This window comes from Mchenga conophoros, linkage group LG6, assembly GCF_057382185.1.
Source record: "Mchenga conophoros isolate Kocher_MC1m ecotype Shallow Benthic linkage group LG6, M_conophoros_male_GT1.1, whole genome shotgun sequence".
In the NCBI taxonomy this organism is placed as follows: domain Eukaryota; kingdom Metazoa; phylum Chordata; class Actinopteri; order Cichliformes; family Cichlidae; genus Mchenga; species Mchenga conophoros.
The window spans coordinates 41,391,336-41,408,873 of record NC_140531.1 but is presented as its reverse complement, the minus strand read 5'-3'; the positions used below and the strand labels follow the sequence as shown (position 1 = coordinate 41,408,873).

Genomic DNA, 17,538 nt, shown 5'->3' with positions numbered 1-17,538 from the left:
AGATCTCATTGTTGGTGCAAGCAGCATGTCAAGTATCACCAAAACAAACTCATACATTTAGCAGTAGCATTAAGAACTAGGTGAAGGGTCATATAGGACAGTGTTTGTTCCTTTTCTGGGTAATCTTAATAGAAAAGTTTTCCAAGGACTGACAATCAATAAATAATCTCATTTATTCTCTGCTTCCAGCTCTATAAATCCGTGCCCCTGATTTGAAAATTAGGTCAGGCTAAAGCAAAATGAAATCTTTTGCAGATCCAGTAAAATCGATTCATATTGATGTTTAATTGCATTAGAGACTTTTCATTTGTCTTCTACACACTCTTGGCAAAACCTCAAAATTAGATCTCAGACACTCAGAAAATGTTCCTCTGACTCTTTTATTCTGTTGCAAACAAACCACAAAACAGTTCTTGTGTAATAATTAGTAATAATACGTTATTAAGTGATCATTATAGCTTCATGAAACACACCACAAATACAATAAAAGAGGATGAATATTGATTTTTTTCACCTTTTTTCAAAAGGTAAAAATAAAAATTTTTGTGGAAGCACAAAAATGGTCCATGAACAGCGAACTGCAGTCATGATACTATTTAAGAAAGTTGGAACCTGCCCCAAATAATTCAGCCCAACATAAAAGTCCGAGGACATGCAAGAAAATATTAAACATTTATTATGATGATTCCACATTTAGTTTCCTGTGCTTAATCTAAAAAAAAACAAAAAACACACAAAATAATTAAAACAATATCATTTAATTTGTTTGCTACAGTGGAAAAAAACAAAAAACTGTTTGTACACGTTCCAGGTGAGGCGAGACTTTTGCCAGGGCTTGTGTTGGTATTTTTGGAAATGCAAAAATAGGGTTATTCCCACACCTTCCACAAGCAGTCGGTGCTAATCAGTCAGTGTAACCCAGTGTGTGCTAGAGCAAAGCAGATTAAACCCAAATTCAAACGCAAAAATATAAAAGTTAATGCCAAATCTTTACCAACAGTCAGCTCACCAAGCAGCTGGGTGTTGGTCGGCTGGGTTGAAGAGCTGCTGCACAGTTGTCATGCAATATTCTTTGTTCCATTTCCACTCGCTCACAGCAAATAGCAGTAATCAGCGTGGCGTGAAGGCGGCAAATCAGCGCATTTCAGAGTAATGTGTGCTTTGGAACGGAGATCTGCATCCTTCACTGTATCTTAAAGAAAGTCATGTGGGAGGAAAGAAAGGGGTGGATGCTGCTGGCCATATAAAGTTCTGCGTGTGTGTGTGTGTGTGTGTGTGTGTGTGTGTGTGTGTGTGTGTGTGTCAGAGGAGGTGGAGGAAATAAATAATTACTGCCACAATTGACAGGTCAGGTTGGATGAGGACGGGAGGACCCTCGTTAGCCGCATCCATCCTGAGCCACATGTTTCTATGACAATGTCAAATGCGCTGCCTATTAGTGCCACTTATACAGACGTGCCCCTTCAGGGAGGCAAACACATCCATGTGGAGACCCTCACTATGGCAACCATTTAGAGTGACTCTGTCATTTCCATTGCATGTCATGCTTTGGTTTTGTTGAAGGATGTGTCTAATCCCTGAGAGACGACTGGCGGGGTGGATTTGGTCAGAGGACTGTGAGTCTACACTGTTACAGGTGTACGTGTGAGATTCGGTTCAATTGTTGGAAAACAGACAAGGTGTCACTTCTCAGCCGTCATCATTTTGTACTGTCTAGATTACTGAGACGTGTAAGGATATAATTACAGAGAGCACAGTGTAAGAAACTGCAGCCTGTTCTGTTGACGGTGTCTGCAGGACTGTCAGCTGAAGAAAGGAAAGATAAGCGCGCCATTTGCATTTAACTGGTGTTGTGAAGATTGCCGCCTCAATACACAAAATGCCTTTTCTGATGAGAGTGCCGGGTATGCTTTTTCATGCGCAACTGAGGCCCTAACTGTTATGGGTGTTGGGAGGGTTGTTGTGTGTAAAGTGCTCCCTGATGGCTTGCTTTAAAGATGGGTTTCAACCTGTTATGTGTCTGTGCCAATCAGGTGGCTGGAATTAAAGGCATGTTAATCGCCAACAAGAGGCACGACAACCAGGTGAAAACCTACATTACCTACAATAAAGGGCGGGACTGGAGGCTCCTGCAGGCTCCTGCGTCTGACCTGGAGGGGAATGACATCCACTGCATACTGGTAACGTACACGTCAAATGCTGTCTTGTGTTTATGGAAATTACACACAGACTAGTTTTCACATCTTAGTGAGGACATCAATTATACATGATCCTTTCCCCAGCTGCTTGCCCTAACCATAAGCCTGCCACTAAAACCACATTTTGAGTCTCAAAAATGTCTTCAAACTCGTGGGGACGGGTATTTTGGTCCCCACAGGTATAGTAGCATACCAATTATCTGTCCTCACAAAGACATCTAAACCTGCAGACACAAAAATATATTTTGCTGATTTGTAACACTGCTCTATAGCCAGAGCTTACTAATGCACCCTCATGAAGTCTGTTCTAAAACCTAAAATAAATCATCTGTGTAGTAAATAATAGTTGGAAATTGGTCTTTATGTTGGTGAAAGCCCTGATTCTCACAGGTATGAACAGTCTCACCAAGTCAGCAGTTACATTTCCCACAGCCAGATGTTTTCTGCACTGGACAAGCAAACTTTAGCTTAATCTGCTGCATTCTAGCTTTTAGGAAACCCCTTCCAGTGAACCGTGGACCTGTGTTATAGCATGTGGAAAAGATCTGCAACATCCATTCATTAAAGAACTGGCTATAATTTAAAACTGCATGCTCACATTGTTCAATGAATCCTAGTTATTTAAATTAATTTACAGTTAGGTGAGTACACATGGCCCAGATAGACATGTGCATGCAAATCCAAGTCATGTACAAAAAACTAATATTAGTGCATAATATAGATTAAAGTGCAACCTCTGTTTTAATCATGAGGAAGATGCAGTACTCGAGCGGCAGATCCAGATCAGCTGTACGTGGTAAAGGTCTCATTAGATAGCTTCCCTGCATCTAAAACTAACAGGCAGACCGTTAGCAGGAATCATGGTCGAGACATTAGGAGGACTTCATGCTGTTTAAGAGGTTATTTCAGGGCCATGCGGTATGGCTTACAGGTTCCCTGTGATTGTGCATTCATGTGACATTTTAATTACTGCTGTAGATTCCTTTTGATTACCCTGTTCAGTCCCACTGCCCTCGGTGTCCTTACACCAGTGACACGCTGTCTGCTGCAAAGATGAAAGCAGACACAGGTTTTTTTTCTGCTCCGTGAACAAATGTAATTGTCTTCTGTTGTTTGCATGCCCTGGAGGCTCAGCTTCACACTTTAATGCAAATTCCATCATTCTTTGTTTTAATGACAGATTAAATGTAATTAGCAAAACGTCTGAAGGCACCGTTAGCTTAGCTTTTGGGGATTTTTTTGTTGTTTGTTCTCTAATTTTTCTGACCCTATCATTTTCACATAACGGATCAGCCCTGCTTCCCATCCTATTACCTGGCAGTTAATTAGATAAGCTGATGCATAGCAAGACTGAGTTAGATCATACTTTGTATTATTGCCACTTACAGTGATGCACGTATGCATACACAGTTATACACACTTGTTTTCAACTTGTCTGGGCACTGCATCTAAACTTTGGTGCTTTTTTTCTCTAAAATCAACATCCACTTCAGTTTATTTCTGTTAAATCTTTTACAGCCTTTCTGCTCTCTTCATCTACAACTCCAAATGTCTGAGAATCCTTACTTGTCAGGAACAATTTCCACCAAGAATTCTGCACCGGGAATGATAGTTGCCACAGGTGAGTAAAAACACTGAACACCAAAGACAGTCTGCACATTAAAAATGCATAAGATGACTTTTTTTTTTCATACGCTGAACACTTTACATTTACCAATGTCTGCACATGTTAGGTAGCTTAAAAATCAGGATCTTCTCTGACTGCTTCAGCTGCTTCTAACAGACTGATTTCGATCATATGAGGAGGTTGCAGGTTAAATTTTGGAATGTGCATGCTTATGCTTGCTCACAGGTGGCTTCCCTCACTGGCACTGCCTCTTTTCTGCTCCATCTCAACATCAACACAACCTAGACACCAACACAAACTCCACACAAGCACACTGATATGGCTTCAGGTGCTATTTCTTTAGTGATAGCGTTAGTAAGCAAGCTCTTTGTCTAAATGAACAGGCAGGCTAACATCAGCTACTATTAGAAAAATGTTTCCGGGTAAAATGGACTCATGAAGTGTCTCTCTTCTTGCTCTTGTTGGTGAGCGTCCAAGTAACTCGCGATCAGAGATGGGCAGTAACGCGTTGCAAGTAATCTGATTACTTTTTTCAAGTAACGAGTAAAGTAAGGGATTACTATTGCAAAAAGGTTTTTAGATTACCGTTACGTTCCCGTAGGAACGCTGCGTTACTGCGTTACTAAAACCGTGATTTTTTTTGCAAGTGTCTCATGACAGTGACGTAAGCGAGTGCGCCGTTCGTGACAACAGCTGTGTGCAGATCAACAATGGATCATATATCGAGTGTGGGAGAGAGTATGAGCGTGCAGCGTTTAAAGCGTGGAAGTACTGACCTTACTTTGAGTTTGATTCCATAAAAAGTGACAAAAACATTAGTGTCCGCTGTGCGTGGGAAGAAAACTTCTTTTTACAGAGAAAAAACCCCTAAACTTCCAACAAGCACCGAGTAGCTACGACGTAATGGGAAACTCACAGAGAAACTCGGATTCTTCCACTGACCGCGGCACACCTGCACCAGGGTAAACCTCCGCCTACCCCACTCCTGCTTTACAGGTGAAAATAGAGCAACAGGACCGCTGAGTCTTTGACTTTATTTATTTTCTGCTGTGTTTTACTTGCATCTATTTGAAAGAGTGAGTGTAAATACAAAAAATATTTTATTTTATGTGCTGGAATGTGCAGGAAATAGGTTTAAATGTTAAACTAATTTCTTCCAGTCAGAGAATGTTGCAGATAATTAAATTTTTGTTTGATGCATAAAGTTAAAAGATTAAAACTAATAAAACAAGTTTTAAAAAGAGACTTTTCCATTTGATTACATTTTGTATGATGGATTATGCAGAAAAAGTAGAATTGGGCTGAAAGATCTATCGCTTTATCACCTTTTCAGGTTGTAAATCGTGTAACTAAGTAACTAAGTAACTATGTAATTAATTACTTTTGAAAATAAGTAATCAGTAAAGTAACAGGGTTACTTTTTGGGGGAAGTAATCAGTAATTAGTTACTGATTACTTTTTCAAGTAACTTGACCAACACTGCTCACGATACATTCATCTCATTCCTCTGTAAATCTTACAGTTGCCTAAATGCAAGATTTAACTAACATTTGATTTATGCATTAATAACCAGCATGGGGAGGTTAATCAGTTAGCAGCAACTCCCCGGCAACCACCAGTTGCTAGGCAAAAAAAAAAACACATTCCCCAACTGGGTGATGCTCTTACTGTGTTCAGTAGCAGTACTTCTGGGTCATCAGTAGTTTGCATGGCGGTGACTTGTAACGACTCTCTAAGCAGCACTAACACGTTAAAGTAAAGCCTGTGCCCCAGAACTCCAGCCAACATGTTTTTAAAGGTGTAAGTTTTACTTTGAAGGCAAACAGTGTTTGTTTCCGAGGGTTTCTTCCATGCAGTAAGCAAACAAAGGAATGACAACGAGGTATTCTTTGCAACTGATTTTACCAAGCAGGAGCCGCAGCCTCCAGAAAACCGACACCAGCCAGCCTTGAGCAGCGTGTGCACGACGTCACACAGGAGACCTTTACCCAGCATTTATCCTGGTCCCTCTGCATGTGTGTGCAGGACAGTCCTGTGGCCGTCTCATCAGAGTGTAATCAATGTTTTTCTGAAGTGGTGCATAGTAAAAATAAAATTTGTACAATGCTGATTGTGTTTAATAATGTCATATTAATTATAATAATCCATCATCTAATCCACAATGTTATTTTATATTTGTATTAGTATATTAACATCGCACAGGTTTAGTTTTGCCTTATGTTGCTATTTTAGTATGAAAGTTAACATTTCACAGGATCAAGAGTCGTCCCAGTCAGCAGCCTGATTATCTAATGCAGCTCTGATGTGACCCCTACCTGACCCCCACTTAAGCTTCTGTCTCAGCAGTTCTTTAAGCTTCACTGTGCAGAGTCCACAGCAGGTGCTCCGTTTCACGTATAGACTGACATGTTGTGGATCGTGTCCATTAGTTTTGATGCCTTGTGTGGGGAAAGGCCACACTTATGTGTCGTGTGTGCCTGTAAGTGTTAAGGAAGAAAGAGAAGTGTTAGCGCCAATGGAGGAAAAAAACCTGTGGTTTTGCTTTGAGCGTGTGCATTTATGTTGTTTTGTCCTCGTTATGTGAAAACGCTGAATAAACATGCATTCCCAGCGTGATGTTTGCACAGTATGTACTCGTGTGCGCTTGTGTGTATTTCTGGCCGGGACTTTGCTTTGGCACCGTGATTCACTTTGCCCGGTGCGCCTTTTAAGACATCAGCTGGTGCAGAGATCATCTCACCAACATGACAAACACCATCCAGATCAAACACGTGCCTATTTACTGAGCCGCGACCAAGATAGTCGAGCAGAACAACAGAAGAAACGAGTTCACTCGCTGCGCACTCGCAGGAAAAGGCTTTGGAGGCGCTGTGCTGCAACACCGCAGAAAGACGGAGCGAGAGAGGCACCCACCCTCGTCTACACCGCGCATTATGCTGTCCTCGTAACGAAGGCATCCACAGGAATTAACATGAAATATTCTCTGGTATTCACATGACTTGCAAGTCAGCAAGCTAATACAGGAATCAAGCCAAGATGATGAATTAATCAGAGACATGGTGTGATTTACAGCATGTGTTTAAAACACATATGGCCTGTTATCTTTGTGAGATCTCACTGTGTTTTTCATGGTGTGTGTGTGTGTGTGTGTAATTTCCACTGCAGGAAATATCGGAGCAGAGCTCTCTTACAACAATGTTGGCATGTTCATATCATCTGATGCTGGCAATACCTGGAGACCGGTGAGCCTCACACCTACATTTACACCCACAGCCAGCAGATCTGCAGCAGTTTCGAACTTTGACGGATGATGTAAAAAATTAAACACAAATATTGTATTTTCTGGCTTCTTGTTATGCAACACCTTTAGTTTCCACTCCAGCTGACTGCAGGTTACAGACTTTTTATAAGACAGTTTAGACATGCTACACACCAAAGCAAGAGTGCAGACAATGATATCATTAACGGTTGAATTATTATAGTATTGTGCTTCCCTGCTTGGCTCATTCAATCTGGGTTTTTGGCCCTGATGAACAGAAGTATGACCTCTTTAACGTCCCATATGTACCTCTGAGAGACTTGCCCGCCTTTTACATTCTGTTTTGGCCCTTGTTCTAACTTTTTTGTGCTCCTAGTATCTAATTCACAATGAGCTTCTGGTTTAAATGGTTTACAAACCACTGCATTTTAATTTTATCTGAATTTCACCCAACTTTTTTGGAAATGGGACATAATTTTGTAACCTTTGTCACTGTGTTTTTGATACCAATGTCTGTGAATGTCTGTTCAGATTTTTGAAGAGGAGCACAATATTTGGTTTCTGGACAAAGGAGGGGCTCTTGTTGCTGTGAAGCAGCCATCTGTGCCAACTAGACATTTGTGGTATGTCCATTTGGAGAACTTTTTTGGACAAGTTTCCTGTCTTAAATTGCTTTTCCAATTTCCTGTGGCTCTTGTAAGGTTAATCCAACAGTTACAGTTCCAAAAAAAGTGAATGTGCATATTATATGTGACACTTGATCCATTTAGTGATGCACTTTGACTATGGCTCTTAAAAAAAAGAGAAAAAAAATCATAGCCAATCTAATTTGAGGGGTTTTTTTCTTCCCTAGACCACTTATCATTAACAGCCAGCACCCCAAACCCCCCACCCACCCCCGCACCTCCTTTTACTGTTTTCATTAACATGTTGCCTTCCTCTTGCCAAATCGGGTGCCTCGCTTTGCCTCCGTGCAGGCTAATCCAAGTGAGACCAGATCTGTGTGCTCGCTTTTGCAACAATTTTGAAATTAGTTTTAGAAGCAGTGAAGTGTAGCCTTTTTGTCTCCCAACCAATTTAAGTGCGATGGTAGAGGAAGTGCAGAAAAAAAGAGATTGATATGAGTATCTCCACAGTCACTGCATCGCAGCGTTCATAGGCAGCTTTACCTTAAACAGTTCCCCTGACTGAATCTCATAACAGGTGCATGTCAACGCTTTTTCTGTTGTTAGTGCTTTTAGCCAAATGAAGGCAGTGGCAACATGGGACAATCTTCTGAGCACCGGCCTCAGTGCTGTTTCAACCCACGCCACACTCGGGTACTCCTAGTTGTTCTCACTTCAGCACCAGTGTTGATATACTGTCAGGATCAATGTAGCCCAAGACCCGATGATGAAAGCTGTCCAATCTTGTGTTCCCGTCTCCTTCTCCCTCTGCACTTTTTTAGTCAAAAATGAAACAGTTCTATTCTGGTCTTGTGTTTTTTTGCCTCTGTGTCAACTTTTTATCCAGGAAACAATGATGTTGCTTTTTTTCCTTTGACACCGAAACCTTTCCTTTGTTCACGTCTTGCAAAAGCAGTTTTGTGCTTCTTTGTTTTAATAAGTTGGCGGACTCTCTTAAATTCCCTTTCAATGCCTCAGCCTTTAATATTTACCAAACGCTGCAATAGCTAATTGCACAGAGACTCGGAGTCTCCTGTGTCGAGACAAGCCGGTCATTCTGATCCCTACATAAATCCTCCCCTATGACCAGGATCTAATAGAGAGCGTCTGTGTCTGCGCCGTCGCTGTTGCCGGGTTTGTGATGAGAATGTGTTCTGACGTACAATACACAGGGTCAGCTTTGACGAAGGCAGGCAGTGGACCCAGCACAGCTTCTCCTCGGTGCCCCTGTTTGTGGATGGAGTGCTGGTGGAGGCTGGGGCTGAAAACCAAATCATGACGTAAGTCCACAAAGAGCTGAATGACATGTTACAATGTGTTGATGTGATTTGAGTAAAAGGTGGCAGTGGGGGGTCCTTGGGGTTATTTTTGCCCTCCAGAGAGGCCCAAAGGATCGAGGACCTCTAAAAAGGTCCTCAAGAGCTCTGCAGGATTGTGAGTCAGGTGGTTTTTAAGTCTCTCAAGGAAAGGGTTTAAAGGGTTCAAAGAACAACTTTTAAATCAGCCTTTTTGCTGTTACACCTTTAGAATCGAATCAAATCTTGTAGAGTAAAAATAAAATGGCCATGAAAAAGCACCTTTTGAAGCTTTTTGCTCTTTATGATGATAAACTGAGGTAAGGAGCACATGAGTAACAACAGTTATAGCTAAGAATTAAAGAATGAACGGGGCAGATTTATGTAAACAGATGTCAAACACAGAACAAAATATCCATCATAGATTACAGATCAAGTCCAGTTTAATTTAGCCCAAATGACAGCTAGCTGCTGTGCTATTGTTTATCTACAGCAGCTAATGCCTCTGCTAACCCCGCCCCACCAACCCCAGCTTCTCCACAGACCCCGGCTGGACCCAGAAGCAGGGTTCATACTTCATCACTTAAAGACCGGATAGAGATGACAGGTCACACAATAGTGTCTTTTTCAACTACTGTTATACAGGCTGTGCTTGTATCACTTTCATTTGCACCTTTAGACACTGTAAAGCAGTTTAGATTACAGTACTTTGAAAAACTCTTTGGCTTATTACTCCATACAGATTTGGACCCTCTGAGCTGTTAACAGTGTGGTACAGTAATTGTTTCTCAGTTTGTTGGAATCAGAGTCACTTTAGAATCATCATTTTAAAGATGTGTCAAAAAGTCAAAAATCATTTTTTTCTGTTTAATCATTTTGTAACTACTTAGACTTTAAGGTTGGTGTTTGGTGCAGAAAACTTCTCATCTTATTAATGCACTGATGCAGCTGTTTGTAAGCAGCAGTTTGCTAGTTTAAATGCATTGCACTGCATTAGTTCAATACAGAGGGTCTTTCTAAAGAGAATCTCCAAAGGGTCACAGACCTGTCTGAGGTGACACAGCGTGACAACGGGAGAGTAAAAGCTTTCAGATTTTTATCAAATCCCTGCTTTTCTTTGTGAATAAAAAAATGAATTATATAAACCAAGTCAGACATTTAGAGAGGAACTGGAGTTGATTTGGGGTTGTATCTTATGAGATTATTACAGGTTTTTTGTGAAAAGTCTTGATTTTTAAAAGGAACGTGTAAACATATTTATCAAAAACTAGAGATGCAGTACAGTTTTTTCCTTTGAAGTACTGTGGAGTGGAAATCTAGCAGTCCTTTCCCGCCTCACCATTGCTGATCAAAACTAATTTTATTAAGATCATCTTGCTGTTAATTCCTTGCCCGCTTTGACTTCATATTAGCAATTTTACCCTGTTGCCAGATCGAAGCAAACCTCTTGGGGAGCACAGTGTCATTAAGAGTAGAAGTGATACGCTCGAGTGTCACTATGTGCATTTTTACTGGAAAATGGCACTTTATAAATAAAAAGCAGAGTTTAAGTCATTCAGATCGTTTGCCTCTTGCAGCTTTTTTGGACACTTTAGCCACCGTTCCGAATGGCAGCTCATCAAGATAGACTACAAGTCCATCTTCAGCAGGAAATGCACAGAGGAAGACTATCAAACCTGGCACCTGCACAACCAGGTAAAAATCTAAATCCATGCCATGCATGAAGGTGCTGCCCGTGTTAGTGTTTGTGCTTTGAAAATGCTTTTCAACCATTTCTCTTGCATACAGGGCGAGCCGTGCGTAATGGGACAAAAGCAGATTTACATGAAGCGCAGGCCCGGAAACTACTGCATGCTGGGAAAGGACTACTCGAGAATCCTGTCTGCCGAGTCCTGTATTTGCAGGGCTCATGATTTTGAATGGTAAGATGATGTGGGCCTTTGTTCAGTAGCCCCTTTCTTCATAATCGTCGAGGGGGATTATGTTTCTTTCTATTGTTGCTGAAGGAGAACTTCATTAATTGCAGCTTTTGTTCTGCCGCACATGTAGAAGCACACATTTCAAAGGACGCGCTTTCTTAAAATAATATTTTTAGAGTTTTTCATTCTGTTACCTTTTAAGCAATTTGTTACTGGCAGCTGCTTCGTGTGAATGAGACTCAACAGGTCATTTAGCTAAATGCTGCGTTGAAGAAAAAAAAAAAAAAAGTCTCTTTGAAAAACCAGCTTCTCTTCAGTAGCAATTTATTTTGAAGTGCATCCATCCAGCTACCATCAAATACACTCTTCACACCATTCACATGTGCTATTTAGGGCTGTTTCTGCATCCCTGCTGTAGCCACAAACAACGTGAGTCCTGTAACTTACAAAGCTGCAGATGAAGGAAAAAAGAGGGAAACGGATTAGAAAAGAAGGCTGTTTTCAGCCACACTTGGGTTCACTTTGTCCTAATCACATTTTTTGTTCTGAGTAGAAGAAAATGATCTTGATGATATGTGTGCTCGTGTAAAATATACAATAAAAGCTGATGTGACAAAGTTACAATCAGATTTTCACACTCATCCTACGCAAAAGAGCAATAAATAGGGTCCATCTTCTTATTGACTGAAAAACAACTGTGGAAGAAGATTTTTTATTTAAGTGGAATCATATCCTATCCATGTGTTTCAGTAACTTTTTCCGTGTGTTTTCCAATAATCTGATGAGTTTGGGATGGTTTTACACAATTTGCTCATAATGTCTGTCTCCGTATGTCTGAGCTCACCGTGCTCGTAATTCTGTTCAGACCATGTGGGCGTGTAAATAGTTTCAATTTGTATGCAAATCCTAAGCGGTTGTGTTTTTTATCTTGTAATGACAGAGAATGGAAAAAAAACCATTTCAACATACAGCAGTTATGTAAATAGCGTTTGTAGATGTGCAGAGAGTGAGTGCTAATTGGTTCCTATTGAACTAGTCGAAAGTTTTTAGTGTTTTTTTCATTTGTTTGTTTGTTTGTTTGTTTAGTCTAATTTCTGTCTTGCTGTTTTTCTCTCTGCGGGGAATTATTTGATGAATACTTAAAATTCAGAAACGAGGAGTTTTAAAAACCCATCAGTGCAGAATTGAAGTCCAAATCCTTTAACTTAATTCAAGGTGTGAAGAGTCTGCCTGGCACAATGATCAGCTAAGTGCGTACTTATTAACGTTATATTAATCAGTTGAAAATGCCTGCAAACTATTGTGCACGTAGTGTTCTGCATACTGACCAGCTGGCACCGAACACTGAGTCAAATCCCAAGTTTCCTTTATCGCCTGATGACAAGTTTCCTGAACTAAATTTGGAAATCTGGAATCTTGTAGCAGTTGCTCATTTTGTTTCATTTGTTTCATTCGGTTTGTTCCAAGCTGACTCTGTTATGATTCATTTGTGTCATAAAAAGCAGAGCAGACCAACCACGGGCTGATGGTACACATGAGATTTTAGGATGACTAAATCCATCTTCTGATCATGCTTTGAAAAAGAAAGCTCATGACTCATACAAGCAGTGTGTGTGTGTGTGTGTGTGTGTGTGTGTGTGTGTGTGTGTGTGTGTGTGTGTGTGTGTGTGTGTGTGTGTGTTTAAACTGTGAAACATAGTCAGCATTCAAGATTCATAAAGGACAATGGTCGAGTATAATCCCTGATGAAAATCAACAAAATGCTGATTAAAGTCACACTTACGCTAAAACCTTTAACTGGAACTCTTCGTGTCCCCAAACTCTGAAATGACTGAGCTCATGAACTCATTGGGAAAGTGTTTACCAAGGTCAGGATAGACTAAGGCTGCGTTCACACTGCAGGCGAAAGCGCATCAAATCCGATGTTTTTGACCCTGTGCGACCCATATCCGATCATGGTGTGACAGTGTGAACGGCACAAATCCGATATTTTCTAATCCGATCTGGGTCACTTTCGTATGTGGTGCTGAATCCGATATATATCCGATGTTTCAGAAAGCGACTGCTGTTTGATGGTCATGTCGCATTAAATCCGTCTTTTACGTCACCGACACAAGACAGACGTCGATTATCAGCGCCAGAGAAGACATCGCGAACGCCTCCTGGCCATCCAGTGTAGATGTCAGTGAAACTGTTGGGAAGACAACGTGAACATTTTCTTTGTACTGCATAATCTGCAGATTCTGACAGAAATCTGCAGCTATCCTTTGAAGCACCGCTTCTCTAAAACAGCAGTAAGGATCATTATTAGGTTATTTACATTATTATGTAAATAACAAAATAACTTAAAGCAAAAATTGGGAAACGTAAAATCCGAAGTCTTTATATTAACTCATTCACTGCCAATGGCTGGCATTGACTCATTCACTGCAATTGACGGCTATAGACGTCAATGGCAGTGAATGAGTTAAGGGCCATCAGTCAAACGATACTGTTGCTCTGGGTCTAAACAGAGCGCGTTGTGTGTGACGTCTTCTTTTGTGCATGCGGCTGCTTTGGTTCACACTAGAGCGCGTTTGCTGTCGCATTTTATTTGTAGTGTGAACGAGCAGACAAAAAAATCGGATTTGATCAAAAAATCGGAGTTGAGCATTAAGACCTGCAGTGTGAACGTAGCCTTATATATATACTAAAACTTGCACAGTGGACATCTGGTCTTACTTAAGTCCAAGTCTTGCCGACTTCTGTCCCCCAGCGCCTAGCTATGGTGGATCTTGAACATGTAAATGGTAATACTGGGAGTTATTTAGGCTTAACAGGATTATGCTGTTTTAAAACATTAGGCAGAGCCAATGTAATTTCCCCTACCTCGGCCTCCTCCGCTCCAGTTAAGTTAAGCTAATCGGCCCCTGGCTCCTTGCGCCACTATGAAAGTGGCTTTGACCTTCTCATTATTACACATGTATTAAGATGCATTACATGGTTATTTTGTTGACTGCAAAAGTGTTATTCTGAACATAAAGCACATCCTTTGTCCTAGGCTGTACTCTGTGCCGACCTTTTACCTGTTTGCCAACATGCGCCTGTGTATCCAATCAATCTTGGCAGCTCGCTAATGAGAAGTTCACACTGTTGTAATCACACATTCATACTGGACTAGTCAGCGACAGGCTTGTTAGTTTTGTTTATTTGTTCTGCATTGCTAACTAATTAATAAATCAATGTCGTGAGCATTATTAGAGTGGACACTTGCTTACTTTGCTTTGTTACATGTAAATCATGTCCTGACTGGGAACATTGACAGGCAACTTGAGAGTCAGTCATCCTTAAAGACGGTGGCAAACCTTTGCCTGCACATTGTGTTTCCACACCCACAGATTCACACTGCTGTGGTACATTCGTGAGCAGCAGCAGCTTTAATCAATACTTAATAATGATGCGTCTCTGTGTCAGACAGGCCCCTGGTCACCAGCTATGAACAGAGATAAGATGTAAATGGGGAACACACTGCAGGACAATAAGTCCCTTTTCACATGCTGATATTGATCAGGTACTGTGTGGATGTTCTTTGTTGTGTAACAGTGATTATGGATACGAGCGCGGCAGCGACGGGAACTGCAAGCCAGCCTTCTGGTTCAATCCTTCCACCGTGTCCAGGAGCTGCAGCCAAGGCCAGAACTATTTCAACAGCACGGGGTAAGCACTGTGGGATTTAGTACTAATTCACATTTAAAAGAATATAGTACAGTATGCTGCGCACATTTATGTAAAATGTTTTTGTGAACAAACAGGTCTTTGCAGAGGACTTTTCCACAGTGGGATGTGTTTTCATATCAGATAGGGATCATAGATTTAATATGATCAGTGGAGCAGAAAGCCGATGTTCACAATCTGGTCCCAATGTGGGGATTTAAGCTTCGGCTTATCCTCATAAACATGTCCAGGAAAGAGCTTTGAAATCAGTAACATTAACCTTAATCCTACCAACTCTGGTGCTCACAGGACCCAGAGGCAAACCATTCATTATATTTCACAGGTGCTTTATTCGAAATGTTTTATGTCTTGTTACATGTCAGTCAGTTGGTTTCTAATGACTTCTTGTCTCTGTTTTCTGTTGCTGTTTTAATTTGGGACTATGCAGCTTTAATAGATGAAGCTGTTTATTGGGGTCATGTTTGTCACAGGTCATAAACTGTTGGTGAGTTTGGGGTCCACTCTCTGTCATTTTAGAGGATAACTGCAAAGGGAATTTCTCCTCATTTTCCAAAAGGTGATTTTATTAAAACTATAAAGAGAGACAAAGAAAGGCACTATCAGATCTGCAGCTAGAACACGATAATTTAGGTTATAGCAGCAAAACCTTTGAGGTCAGTGAAGCACGGGTCGGTTTTACTGCTCGTACACTTTCTCTCCCAGAAGAAGATTGTTTTATTCTTTAATTCAAAAAAACCACTGACCGTAAACATCCTCTGGACATGTACAGAGGACGACTAGTGGATATACTGGACAAAGGATTTTGAAATTGAAGCTGCGAGGCAGAATGAAAAGAGGAAGGCCTCGGAGAAGAGACATTGATGTATTGAAGGAGAATATGGAGAGAGTTGGATCGACAAAAGAGGATGCAAGAGACAGGGTGAGATCAAGGCGGATAATCCACTGCACTGAAAGAAGAAGGATGTTTCACAGTTATTGTGTGAGGTTACTAAACGCCACCAATCAATCAGTGAATACTGACCATATCTGGTCAATTGATGATTGAGACCAGGGTAGTAATTTGGCAGATCCTTAAATGGAAAACCACTGCAATATATCCTGTTCATGTTCAAATACTTCAATTGGGAAAAGTCGTATATTTGCATTTTTGACGTGATCTTACATTTTCCATTACAATCCATTTTCCTTTGTTATGTCACAGAGATGTGACCTTTTTGTTAGTTTGGAGGCGCCCCGGGGACCGACACCTTGCAAAGCTTAATCACAGTGGGAGTGTTTTATTCACTGCCACTATGATTAAGCTTCCATGGTGTCTCAGCCTTTGACACAGCTTGTGTTGTCAGTTGTCATCCTGTCTGGGAGCCTGTTCAGACACAACAGCTGTGCTCTGTTTAGTTCAACAAAATTCTCTGTAAAGCTCGTGCAGCATAGAGGGATAAAATACTTTTCTTTCCCAAGGTACCGCAAAGTGGTGCTGAACAACTGCACGAAAGGAGTGAAGGAATTGTACACACCCAGAAAGCAGCAGTGTCCCAACAGACCCCCGAAAGGACTCTTGCTGACCACCAAAGATGGCAAACTCACTGCCAGCCTGGGCAGCAATGTCACCTTCATGGTGCATTTGGATGAGGTGAGAACAAATGCATCTACATTTAGCTACAGACCTGTCAACTTCAACGCTAATTTATTTACCTCAGTTTTTGCTTAAAGCTGCAATAACAGAATTCTGGCCACCAGGGGGCAGAAAAACACATTCATGTGAACTGTTCTGGATACTTAATATCTTTTGAAGTTGCAGTTATAATGAATTTGTATCTGTGCTTTGGACCATATAAGGGATAAAATGTTCCACTTTCTTCACAACTTTAGATAAATTATCTTGTTCTTCTTTAATTAGGTAGGCAATATGCACGCTATATGTTTGAACTCATTATTATGAAGTGAATGTTGATTGCACAGTTCGATATCGTATTCAGTTTGGTTGCCTGTATGACACCCACTTTAACTGGCAGTTCTGTCTGTGAATGGGTGGTGTAAGATTGCTTGGAAAAAACCGATGCTAAATTGAAATAAAAAGTCTGATTATCATAAGAATCCAATAAAGGTCAGTAAAGGAAGACCTTTAGAGAGAGCTCCGGTAAAGATTTAAAAAGCAACGCTGTGCTGACAGTGTTGCTACTTGCTCACCACAAAAATGCTAAAAAATACAAAACAATGCAGAATTATTATCCAGAAACAACCAGATATGTTTAAACAGGAAGTGAGCTGCAGCAGTGCTGCAGGGAGGGATGCAAATCAAAGTTTTTTTTATTGAAACTGTAAATTCAAAGTTTCATAATGTTGTATATTGAACACATTTGTTTTTCATCAAATTGCATCAAGCAGCAAGTCGCTTCACAACATGGCGCACTTCGTCACAGAGCTGCTACGTTAACCGTATCGAGAAAGTGCATTTCAACCAGATACGACTGCAGTTCATATTAATGGTCAACTCTCATACTACAGTGATTCTTTTGTTTTGAACCACATCTATTATTTGCTCTCTCGATTTGTCTACATATCAACTTACATAAAATTTTAAATTCATTGTTTTTCTTGTTTGTTTGTTTTTTAAATTAAATCATTGATTTCCAAAATTATATATACAGTAATGAAAAAGTTTGGTGAATTATTTAGAGGACTCTAACTGACATGGTGTGAAAAACTAAGTACACTCCCTGCACTTAGACAACGCCACAATCTTTCCTGGAACAAAGGTCTCTGAGAATTCACCCCAAGGTCATATTGTATTATAATCAGAGAAATTCAAAAGACTCGATTATATTAAATGTTGAAGTTTAAGAAAGTGCAATTAGAAGAAT

General features: G+C 40.6%; 1 protein-coding gene across 1 annotated transcript in view; it reads left to right on the top strand.

Annotated features, from left to right (window-relative positions):
* The window catches only part of sorcs3a (sortilin related VPS10 domain containing receptor 3a), a 240,608-nt gene that overhangs the window by 179,262 nt on the left and 43,808 nt on the right, over nt 1–17,538 (top strand). Inside the window, exons 10-18 of the mRNA XM_085278118.1 lie at nt 2,034–2,180; nt 3,717–3,819; nt 6,991–7,067; nt 7,616–7,707; nt 8,922–9,029; nt 10,622–10,739; nt 10,833–10,966; nt 14,546–14,659; nt 16,136–16,307. Coding sequence (XP_085134244.1) covers nt 2,034–2,180; nt 3,717–3,819; nt 6,991–7,067; nt 7,616–7,707; nt 8,922–9,029; nt 10,622–10,739; nt 10,833–10,966; nt 14,546–14,659; nt 16,136–16,307 — 1,065 coding nt within the window. The remainder of the gene's footprint in view (nt 1–2,033; nt 2,181–3,716; nt 3,820–6,990; nt 7,068–7,615; nt 7,708–8,921; nt 9,030–10,621; nt 10,740–10,832; nt 10,967–14,545; nt 14,660–16,135; nt 16,308–17,538) is intronic.